Below are 12,182 nucleotides of genomic sequence, written 5' to 3' on the forward strand. Positions count from 1 at the left end.
AATGTTGTGAAATACGGGGGGAAATGTACTTACAGTACACAACTCTTACTTTGAAAAGTGGGATGACAGGGCTTGCTGCGGATGGCTGTAATAAGACGGGCATGTTTGTTTCTTAAATGCTCTTAAGTTGAATGTTCTGAAGTACGGGAGTTTCTGTATTGAACTAGACATTTCTGTGTGCAGTAGCATAGCTAGAGTACTTACCAGTAGCATAGCTAGGTACTTACCAGTCCCTGCAGCAGCCTCCTGGGGGTGCAGGGAGTCCTGTGCGACCCTCCGCAGGGCTCCCCAAGCACCAGAAAGTGAAAGTGCAGCAATTGCGCCCCACTTCCAGTTTTGCAGAGGCGGGGTGTGATCGCTCTGCTTTCACTTTCACAGCATGGAGAGGGTCGCGCAGGGCTCCCTGCACTCCCAAGAGGCTATTGCAGGGACTGGTAAGTACAAGCCACTCCCTGCAGCCCCCTTAGCGATGCAATCCTGGGGGCTTCCCCACACCCTTGCTGCCTTCTCCGCACTCGCACAGGCACTTACTGTGGTCCTCAAACTCTCTGAGACTTTGAGAACTGCAGGTCAGGGGGGAGCTTGGGACTGCAGCCTGGGAAGGGGGTTGTCCTAAGCAACAAGGTAAAAAGAAGCCGAGTCTGAGAAGGGAAGGGAAGTTAGGTGCACATAACCAGGGGAGTTGAGGAAGGCTGAAGTTTACACATTAATCTGAAGCGACATGCTGCAGCTTTGACTGCTGTCCTTTCTCTGGTGAGAAATTAACTTCTCAGTAAACAGATCTATTAAGTGAAGCATCAATATTGGCTCTGACTTATTTAAAAAAAACAACAAAAAAACAGATTATGGCCAGAAGCTGTAACATGTTTTGGGGGACTGATAGTTTTTTAAACTTTTATTATTTATTGCCTTTCTATAAAATGTTCCCTATCAATCAGCATGCGCTCTCTTTCTCTTTGTCTGGGCAGAATCCGGCCATTCCAATGCAGAAGTTGCAAGACATTCAAAGAGCCATGGAGCTACTCTCGGCATGCCAAGGCCCAGCAAAGAACATTGATGAGGCGACCAAACGTAAATACCAGTTTTGGGATACGCAGCCTGTACCCAAGCTTAGTAAGTCCTTAACTGGGCCTGGCTATGAAATTTGCACTCAAAAGAATATATGCAGAAATTATTTTAAGCTTTTCCAGTTGAATTAAACCGAGATAGCAGTAATTACCAAACTGTTCCAGGGAGTTTCCCTTTACTTTCAGCAGTCATTCTTAGAATGAGAAAAGGATGGCGCAAGTGTGTAAAGTGCTTTATTATTATTACTTTGTATTGTTAACATTTGTGTTTGGTTTTTTTGTTCCTGGTGAGTGTTTTATTTGTTTCTACCTGTTCCCGGCCACTTAGGCATGCTAACCCTCTAGTACAGTGTTTCTCAAACTGTGGGTCGGGACCCGCTATGTGGGTCGCGAGCCAATTTCAGGTGGGTCCCCATTCATTTTAATATTTTATTTTTAATATATTGAACTTAGATGCTGCCATGGTATGTGACTGCATTTGGGGAAATATTACAGATCTGTACTTTTAACAGACTACTATGTACATGCTTTTAACAATGATAGTCAGTGGGACTTACTCCTGGCTAAGTGTGGGTAGGATTGTGAAAAATTTCCCTGCTTGATGATATCACTTCGAGTCGTGACATCACTTTCGGTGGGTCCTGACAGATTCTCATTCTAAAAAAGTGGGTCCTGGTGCTAAAAATGTGAGAACCACTGCTCTAGTATCAACCTTGGGCTGCAGTCCTAACCACACTTTCCTGAGAGTAAGCCTTGTTGAACAAAATGGGACTTACTTCTGAGTAGACCTGGTTAGGATTGTGCCCTTGGTCTTTGAGTGCAATCCTGAAGATTTTATCATGGCCTCCTTGGTTTAAGCCATTTCTGTCCAACACTGCATATACACAACAGGGATCAAATGTGTACACCTTTGGGCTGGGCAGAAATGGGTTTTTAATGACATTACATCATATTGGGAATTGTTTTCCCCAGAAATACAGGTGTGGCCTCTTTATCTACTGATTCAGAACCCGTGGTTTTACCTCATGGTAGTCCTGAACCCACAGATCTGCTCAACTGTAATAATCCAAATGCGACTGGAGCTGAGCTCTGATTACGTTTGGAGGCCTTCTGAATGTTGGGGAGGCTGCACATGGCTTTCCCGGCCTTCAGAAGGGCCTCCAAACATGGCCAGAGCTGTGATCACAATAGGAGGATCTAGGTGCTGCAATCTGCAGATTTGATTATCTGCTGATTTTGATATCCATGGGGAGGGGAGGTCTCGAAATTGATCCCCCATGATTACCGAGGCACCACCTGTAGTTCAAATAGAGTTGGCCACTCTGTTCCCCACTCTCCATAAGCCCATTTCTTTTGTTTTGTTTTGTAGTTTTTAAATGGTAAGATCTTTCTTGTACTTGGAGGAACAACTTAAGGAAAAACCAAATAAACAAAACAGATAAATCCCCGCTCTAAGGAGCTTACAATTGAACCTTCCAGAGTGGAAGAGACAATGAAAGAAGTAGTGGGAAGCAGACAGGCAAAATTAACAAAGGTGAATAATTCCTAAATAGCCTAATTTGTTCTTTTGGAACAACACATCTGCTTTTTGAGTCTCAATTCACATCTGAACTGGGTCATGTCTTGAGGAGATAGTCCTCCTGTTTTCTCCATGTTGCAGTCAAGGGAGAAGAAGCAGAGAGTGACAGATTCCCAGTGAAATACTGTACTGTTGGTATGTTGATGTAACTAGCAGTCATGAGCTGAAGCAGCCAGGAAAAACGGAAAATAATGTATGCAGCCTAAATTGTATTTCAGCAGCCCTTCTGACTTTTTCACTTCACATTTGTTTAATAAATTCTTTTTATTTTCTAGAAGCAGGAGAAATGATTAGTTTTCCGAAACACACCGACCTGACATGCAGGATCATTCTACCCTCTTTTGTCTCCCTTTCTGTCCCAGGTGAAGTGATAACATCTCATGGTGCAATTGAACCTGACAAGGACAACATCCGTTTAGAGCCATATTCTTTACCACAGGGTTTTACATGGGACACTTTGGATCTGAGCAATGCTGAAGTTGTAAGTTATAGTCTTAAAACTCATGCTTTAAACTTTAAACTCAGTCTTTAAACTCATGCCGAGAATGCCATTCAGAGTGCAGGAATGCTCCATGTGTACATTCCTATTTGGACACTCAGGGTGCAATCCTAACGGTGCCCTGGGTGACTTGCACCAGCCTGGGAGGGTCTCCGTGGAAGTAAGCCATGCCAGTGCACGGAGGTGCACCAGTCTGTGGAGGCCAGATCCAGCCTCCGCGGTGACAAGAGAAGGTAGGTCTGTGGCAGCTGAGATGCTAGAATCTGGGGGAGCGGGTGGAGGGTGGGGCGGAGGGGGTGGAGGCATTTTGGGTAGGGTGGACAGGCCCATGGGCGGGTGGGTGGGGAGCAGGAGGCAGTAGTGGGTGGGGAGTGGGTGGGGAGCTAGGATCCAGTAGTGACATGGGTGATGTAGAGTGGCTCCTGACTGCTCCGTTCTGCTCAGATCTGCACCATCTCGTCAGGTGGCGTAGATCTGAGTAGACCCATTGGGGCCACTGCGGCTCTCCCCAGGGTAAGGAGAAAAGTTTCTCCTTGCCTCAGGCCAAGCCTTAGCCAGCCCCAAACTTGCACTGGATACAGAGCAGACCTGCTGACAGGCTGTTTGCTCTGGCATTGAATGAGCTGTCCCAAGGAAATATGTTTGAGCATGGGAGCAACTCCCAAATGTGTGCTGTGGCTGCTAGATTGCACAGATCAGCAGTATATGGTGCATAATGTTTTTTTTCCCTCTCTCAATATTTTCTCAGCTAAAGGAGTTGTACATGCTGCTAAATGAAAACTATGTAGAAGACGATGACAATATGTTTAGATTTGACTATTCACCAGAATTTCTCTTATGGTGAGTAATGTATTTCTGCAGTCTGTTGACATCTTGTGCATCTCGAGTAGAAACCGGTAACTTTGCTCTCCTTTCTACTTTGGTTTCAAGGGCATTGCGACCTCCAGGCTGGCTTCCACAATGGCACTGTGGAGTTAGAGTATCATCCAATAGAAAATTGGTAGGGTTCATAAGTGCCATTCCTGCACACATTCGAATTTATGAGAGGTAAGCCCTGAGATTGTCTGGTCTTTGTATAATTTTTAAGCTAGCTTTCATTACTGAAGGATTGTCAGACTGAAGACTTAATATTTCCTTGGACTGTACTCAGTTTTGTATACTGCTGCACTAGCTGAAGCCCCAACTGAGGACTACCCCTTTGGTGTTTCTTGGGATTGCATGCAGCAAATGGTATCAATTTAGCAATTTTGTGCGCAGCCTCCCCAGGCCTCAGAAAGCCTTGTGGATGTGACAGGAACAGTTGCATCTGAGAGGTCAGGTGGGCCCTCCACCGCGGGTTTGGAACCTGTGATGAGTGAAATCTGCGGGTTCCAAACCCACAAACAAAAAGGGACCACCTGTAAATGCATGAAAAATATGACACATGTATGCGTAATAGTATATGGTGGTATATGGTATAGAGAGTGCACATTCTGTCCAGAGTAAAAAATGGCAGCAGCTCATTCAGTCTGTTGAAATAGCCAATATTTCTTTTGCTAAACCAGCAAATTAAAATTTAGCCTTGTTTTAAAACGTCAGGACGGCTGTAAGCAATTGAATTGTGCTGCCATTGAAACGCGTACAAGGGAACTTGTGTATTATGTGTGGAAGCTCTAGTGATGGAAAGAGCTTGCACCCCTGTGTTCTTGTAACATCCTTTTTTTGTACGTTACAAAGGAAGCATGATAAGAGGAAGTGCTGTTCATGTTGTGTAACACAAACTGACATGTTGCATTTCTTACCATCCCATGAATGTATCATGTGACAAAGTCACTCTTAAGCCGTGTAACATTATAAGAGTTCATATTACAGTGAACCCTCTGTTTAACAGATCTTGATTTTAACAGACTTCAGAAATAACTTCTTTAACTAGTCATATATGTTTTGCACATGTGCTGACATGCAGCATGTGCACTGTTAAAAATGCATTCAGATTAAAGAGACTTTGGGCATTAACAGACACACCTTTGCCCCTCCAACCCTTTTTCTTTTTCTCTCCTGTCTTCCCCCCACCCTTTTACAATGGAGATGGCTCAGGGCCCAATCCTATCCAATTTTCCAGTGCCGGTGCAACTGTGCCAGTGGGGTGTAAGCTGCATCCTGTGGTGGAGAGGCAGTCATAAAGGACTCCTCAAGGTATGGGAACATTTGTTCCCTTACCTCGGGGCTGCATTGCAGCTGCACCAGTGCTGGAAAGTTGGATAGGACTGGACCCTCAGACAGCACTGTAGATATTTATATGTATTATCAAAATTATTATATTAATATTTAAGTTTATATATATATATGAGTCCTCTTGACCCCTCTCTTCTCACCACCTTCTGCCCAGCTGTCCCAGGTGTAGTTATCATAGAATCTGTACTGTACGTGAGAAGAGCTCTCTGGACCTCAGTCTCCTGTACATTTTCCCTACCTTCTGCGAAAGGGAGTTATACAACAACAACAGTATTTATATACCGCTTTTCAACAAAAAGTTCACAAAGCGGTTTACAGAGAAAATCAAATATCTAATGGCTCCCTGTCCCAAAAGGGCTCACAATCTAAAAAGATGCAACACCAGCAGACAGCCACTAGAAAAGACACTGCTGGGGTGAGGTGGGCCAGTTACTCTCCCCCTGCTAAATAAAAGAGGAGCACCCACTTGAAAAAGTGCCTCTTAACCAGTTAGCAGGGGGGGAAAAAAGAGTTCAGATCATGGAGATGCTAGGCCCTGATGTCACTGCAGGCTCCCCAGGCAATTCTGTCTCACTTTTATTTTATATCAAATTTAGCATTGTCATCCCCATGCTAGTCTGTTAAATTGAAGGTTCACTATGTAATTCTACATTATAGAGAACAGATATATAAGAACATCTGAGGGTTAAAAAGAAAAATTAAATAGTTGTTTGTTATTGTATTCTCAGTGAGAAGAAAATGGTAGAGATTAATTTTCTGTGCGTCCATAAAAAGCTGAGATCTAAGCGAGTTGCACCTGTCCTAATTCGGGAAATAACCAGGAGAGTAAACTTGGAAGGGATTTTTCAGGCAGTTTACACTGCAGGTGTGGTACTTCCCAAACCTGTAGCAACTTGTAGGTAAGTAAGAACAATTTTTTCCCCTTTTGGGGAAATTTTTTCCCCCCAAAGGCTAACCGGTATCTTACATGTAGCCTATGAAACATATATTACAACTTAAAGTCTCTGTCAGCCCAATCCTACCTAACTTGTCACGTGGCGATGCAGTGGTGCCAATACAGCATCTGCTGCATCCTGCTTTGGAATTTTGGCCTCTAGAGGTTTCCTCAGGAAAAGGGAGCATTTGTTCCCTTCCCCTGGGTTAAGCCACCACTGTCCCTGGGAGTCAACTCAGACCTGTGCCAGCAATATCACTGGTGCAAGACCACATGGACCTGTGAAGGTGGATAAGGCCTGGGAACGGGGTTAGGATTTGGCAGCTGCCGCTACTGCTGAACTCACCCCCTTCTCAGTGAAGACTGTGATCTTTCACAGGTCCACTGTCTTCCCTGCTCCAGTCCTTTCCTGTTCTGCCCAGTCCACTTCATTCCACTACCTCTCTGCCTCCTTCCTGACATCTGTATAGTCTTGCATGCAGCAGTGGGCATCCCCAGTCTGTCACTGTACAAACGCAGCTGCTCACTTCTTCCAGTTGCAGCCAAGCTGTGCTGTCCAGCATGTGTTTACAACAGCCGGCAAGCTCATTGTGCCGTCGGAATGCATGTTCTGGCAGCATAACTGAAAAATAAGATTGGGCCATGTGATCTTGAGTCTAAAGGAGGCTTTATAGATCCTAAGAAATCCGAGTAAAACAAAATACAAGTAAGTTTCCAGTGTGATGCTTGAAGAGGGAATTTGGTATTTCTGTCCTTGATGACTTCCTAATGTGTGAAAGCAGCTCACACATCTTATTGTGGAGAAGATGCATAAGTCACGCTTTGTGTGTTACACCAGAAGTGCAAACACACCAAAAAAATGGAAGTATTATTCCCTTTGTTCTGTGTTGGCTTCAAACTTTGTCATGTAGAAAGACCAGATTGGCCGTTGCACTGGGATGTGATCACGGCAGCAGTGCAGTCCCTGATTGGTTGGGATCAGTCTACCAACGAGAAGATGACAATATGTCATGCCAAATGTTGCATGCTGATTGACACAAAAATGGACATAACAATTTCAGTGTAGCAACCTGAAAAATTTGTTTGGCAGTGAAATACTTTTTATAGTTTGGCTGTAACATGGTGAAACTTTGCAAGGACTTCTGCAACTGAGCATACATGGAATGGCAGCTCATCAGAAGAAATTGGGGGAGAGGTGGAATAACAAGGATTCTAAGCAAACTATTTAGTTCAGCTTTATAGTTCTTGGCATCTCCAAATGTGGGGGAAAATGAAGATTTTGGCACAATCTACCATAAATGATCTGCAGCGCCTTACTACTTCAAGGGATATAGGAAAGGATCAAGGATTAGATCTTAGTTATCATGACTCACGAATAAGCCTTCTGTTAACTGGTATGATGCATGAATTCTGCAGATGGTGTTTATTATTTTGTTTACTTGTTCCTAGAAATTTTTCTCCTGCCTTTTGGCTCACAGGAGTGGCCAAGGTGGCTAACATCCATAAAGCAGCAATGTAATAAAAACCAAGAGACCAATCAGTGAATAAACAGCAAGTGCACCAAACAGAAGAGGAAGAGTCACCAGTGAAGTTGTGCAGCCATTGCACAAAGACCTGAAGTCTCTTGTGTTTGAGATAGTCTGATCCATATGAGCAAGACCACTATGCAGCTAAAATACTCTTATGGGTTGGGTACATAGCAGTGATGGTCCTGGAGGGGTTCGGGGGAGGGCAAAAACTCCAGGCTCCATCCCTTTGGGCCCTGTGTGGGTGGCACTGTTGTGGCATCACCTCCATGCCACCGCTGCCCACTCTCCAGAGCCATTCTGGGAGCACACAAAGCCCTGTGCTATGTCCGTGGGTGCTCTGAAACCCTTCTGAGGCCTCCGGAGCACCCTTTAATAGTACTTTTGGTTTTCGTCGGAAAACTGGAAGTACTGCTTAAAGGTGCGTTGGAAATCTCAGAAGGCTCTTGGAGGGTTTGGGAATGTCGCACAAGGGTCCATTACGGCTCGGTAAGTATCCAGGGGTGGTGTGTTGCGGGGGGACAGCATGTTGCAGTCCTGTGCCCCGGGTCGGCACAGGGGCCAGGTCTGCAACTGCTACGTAGGAAGATATACACCATGAAACCTGCATCTGAAACAGATGGGCTGTTGGGATATAATTCAGCCTTATTTGTGACCAGCTCACCCTTACTTCTGGGGCTCAGTCAGACACATTTGGTGCTTTTTCACTTCTGGTGGTAGCTATTCATGTTTACATTAGGTTTTATTGAAGCATCAAGCAGGAGCATATTTCAGAGAGAGCAGATGAGGCTATCTTCAGCTTTTAATTCTGCCTGGCTGCTGCCAGGGTCCATTGCGACTTATAGGGCAATGGATTTGGATGTGTTGGTTATGAGGGATTGGTGAGAGTGTAATTGTTGGTGTTTCTAAATTTTCTTTCCAGGTACTGGCATCGATCACTGAACCCCAGAAAACTAGTAGAGGTGAAGTTTTCTCATTTGAGTAGAAATATGACTTTACAGAGAACAATGAAGCTCTACAGACTTCCTGATGTAAGTAGCGTATCTGCCTCTAGGAGACTCTCAGTCACTGTGGGCCCTAAAATAGCCTTCTGTCATTCACTGACAAGACAACTTTTTCATTTTGGGAAGGCAGGATGATATGAGGGATACAGGAAAAATAATCCTTGATGGGAGGACGCTTTTCCCTTCCCTGAAAATATTGGTGGCAAGTACGAGCAAGCAGGAATTAGGAATATTTTAACTATCCCAAAGTGGTTTGGCAGAGAAGTCTGATTTCTTCAATATACAAAGAAATAAAATGGGGTATTCGATCCAGAAACCTTAGGGACGGGGGCATCCCAAGTAACATCCACGCTCTGCTGGCATGGTGTTTTTCCAGTGTTGCACAGGTGTCTTTGGCACGTTTGTTGGATGGCAGACTCCTGCACATTGGGGCTGTCGTTGTGCTGGCATACATGAACATCAAGGATAGAATAGGTTCCATTGACCTGAATGGTGCTTTTTCAGAAGGGCTAGCTTTTATGTGATTTGGGCAATTTCACCCACTTGAGCCCCACGCCTGCGGTCCCCTCGCACTAGGGGTAGAGCAGGTTGCACGCAGCTGCGTCTTGCATGGAGGTAAGCCTCCATGCAGAGGTCGGCGCATGGGGGCATCATTTGGCAGGGGCAAGGAAGCTGTTTGTCAGGATTCCTTTTCTTGGCATACAGCCATCTTGTCTGCAGTATTTCAAGGGTGGACCTTGTTCCCATACTTGTATGTTCCCTTCAGGTGCGACAGAAAAACCATGACTGATGTGCTGTGAAAAAGCAGAAACCTATATATTTCTGTTACATCTGAAGTGGTCCTAACTCCTCAAGTATGAGGATGTTGCTTTGTTTGGTCCTGAATCTACAGAAATACCTTCTTTTCCAAGTCTCTGAAAAATTCCTTCAATGCACAAACATAGCTTGCACACCGATTTGTGAAGGATCCGTTTCATCTACTGACTGGCTATGCTTTGCATGTTTGTGGGAGTTTGTGCAAAGCGGTATTCTAGAGAGGATAGAAACCATCATTGTCTTTAACTTTAATGTTATTTCCGCTTTTCTATGTATTTAATCCTTGCATTCTCTTTTTTTTTTTTTAATTTCCAACCTTTTTCATCACAACAAGGCCACAAAAACTTCTGGTTTGAGGCCTATGGAACGAAAAGATATTAAAGCGGTGCAAGAATTAATTAACAACTACTTGAAGAAGTTTAATCTTGCTCCTGTTATGGATGAAGAAGAGGTTGCGCACTGGTTCCTGCCCCAGGATCATATTATTGACACCTTCGTTGTAGAGGTGATATATTTTTCCCCCTTTCCCCGTTACTGCCCCTTAAGCAAAGCATGGCGTGCTCTCCCAGAGCAGTTATGCACTCCCCTTCTGTTCCCTCAAGTAAAACTGTGGATGTGTCTGTGTACCAAAATGTTCATTTTAGTTTACAATTAAATTGTGCTATCTGTGGGCCACTTCCTCATGGGCAAGGTGTTTTCTTTTTTTCTTCTCCAGACTTCAAATGGTATTTTAACCGACTTCCTGAGTTTCTATACATTACCTTCAACAGTCATGCATCATCCTGTTCATAAAAGCCTCAAAGCAGCCTACTCTTTCTACAATGTTCATACAGAGACCCCGCTTTTGGACCTAATGAATGACGCACTCATTATAGCAAAGCTGGTGAGTCACTCTGTTGTTTTGTGCTCTCCACTCCTTCACTTAGAAAAGAAAAGTGGAGCTGATTTCTCATCACCTACAGTAGCACTGTCCCTGTGAGAGGTGGGAGATATTAGAAGGGGGAGACTTGGCTTGCTTAGAGTTCCATGTAGGCACTGGAGCTCCAGGAGAGCTTTTGGGTTACAGTCAACAGCTAATTTAAGTTGACTACGATTACGTTTTCCTTCTGGAAGCAGCAAAAGCCAGTATGGAAAGCTACTGAATTTGGTTTTCAGTGTTTTAGCAGCATATTCTTGATTGGGGTGAACAGACTTAATACAAAAACAACACTGGCTCATTAATAGACCAAGGCTGCAATCCTAACCACACTTTCCTGAGAGTAAGCCCCATTGAACAAAATAGGATTTCCTTCTGAGTAGACCTGGTTAGGATTATGCCCCAAGACAATATCAGTATGTCTTGGTATGATTTGACTTACATGAACTACCAGTTCCATCAATCTAAAAATTGAAAGCCCCTTTCTAGCCATTTATCACATATAGGTGGACTGCTCATTCCATACCAGAGCACATGCACTTATTTTCACACACCAAGTATTGGGTTGGGTTCTGAAACTAGGTAGAAGTAGCAGAAGGAAATTCAGGAAGTTAAAACTGCACTGAAATCTCCGTTGGGCAAGCAGCAAATGCACCAGCTATCCAGAAAAGAGAAGTGTGCATACTAAAGAGTGATCAGCTTTCCAGAATTTCAGCTTGGAAACAGGAATTTGAAGCACATTCACATGCTCTGGGATAAACACGCACTGCACTGGTTGGCAACCTTCAGTCTCGAAAGACTATGGTATAAGCCTACAGCACCTGGTATTCCCAGGCGGTCTCCCATCCAAGTACTAACCAGGCCTGACCCTGCTTAGCTTCTGAGATCAGACATCTGCAGGGTAACAGTTGCTGCCACGGTTCATCTCCAAAAAGAATGTACTTTGTGCTCTAAAGCCTAGTACTGTACAAACAATATCCATTTCTGTATATAAGAATAGCTTCCTTGAGCACTGTTCACCCATGCCTCATTGTAATTCTGCAAATTGAAGTAACAAGATCATTCCAACCTTGGGCGCACCTTCCATCCTCCACCGATGTAACGTTTGACAGACAGGGGCGAAGCACTTGTATACATAGGTCAATATTCTGGCTCAGCATGTAGCTGTATTAAATGTTGCATCCAGTGCATTGACTCTGGGCAAGTCTGGCTTCTATACTGCTTGACGATTCTACAAGTTTACGAGCTATTTGTAAATAGGAACCTGGAATATTGGGGAGTTTAGCCTTCTGAATCAGTTAATGTGGGGGGGGGGAGTTAACACCTTCCAGGGCTTTTTGGATGGCAGGATTGCATTCACAAACATATCACTAGATTTTTGTACATCTTGCTATAAATGCTATTAGAAAATCAATTTTTAATTTTCTTATATTGCCAGAAAGGATTTGATGTGTTCAATGCACTAGACTTGATGGAAAACAAAACATTCCTGGAAAAACTGAAATTTGGTATTGGTGACGGCAACTTGCAGTATTACCTGTATAACTGGAGGTGTCCTGGAATGGACTCTGAAAAGGTAACATACACATGCAACAAAGATTTGGTTTATAGTAATTCACATTGCCCA

General features: G+C 44.1%; 1 protein-coding gene across 2 annotated transcripts in view; it reads left to right on the forward strand.

Annotated features, from left to right (window-relative positions):
* NMT2 (N-myristoyltransferase 2) overlaps positions 1–12,182 on the forward strand; it is a 45,064-nt gene that overhangs the window by 30,644 nt on the left and 2,238 nt on the right. For both annotated transcript variants that reach the window (XM_066628511.1, XM_066628512.1), the window contains exons 3-11: positions 969–1,113; positions 3,009–3,127; positions 3,894–3,985; positions 4,076–4,192; positions 6,088–6,258; positions 8,742–8,850; positions 9,974–10,144; positions 10,355–10,522; positions 11,994–12,131. In XM_066628511.1, coding sequence (XP_066484608.1) covers positions 969–1,113; positions 3,009–3,127; positions 3,894–3,985; positions 4,076–4,192; positions 6,088–6,258; positions 8,742–8,850; positions 9,974–10,144; positions 10,355–10,522; positions 11,994–12,131 — 1,230 coding nt within the window. The remainder of the gene's footprint in view (positions 1–968; positions 1,114–3,008; positions 3,128–3,893; positions 3,986–4,075; positions 4,193–6,087; positions 6,259–8,741; positions 8,851–9,973; positions 10,145–10,354; positions 10,523–11,993; positions 12,132–12,182) is intronic.

This window comes from Tiliqua scincoides, chromosome 5 (genome assembly GCF_035046505.1).
Source record: "Tiliqua scincoides isolate rTilSci1 chromosome 5, rTilSci1.hap2, whole genome shotgun sequence".
In the NCBI taxonomy this organism is placed as follows: Eukaryota; Metazoa; Chordata; class Lepidosauria; order Squamata; family Scincidae; genus Tiliqua; species Tiliqua scincoides.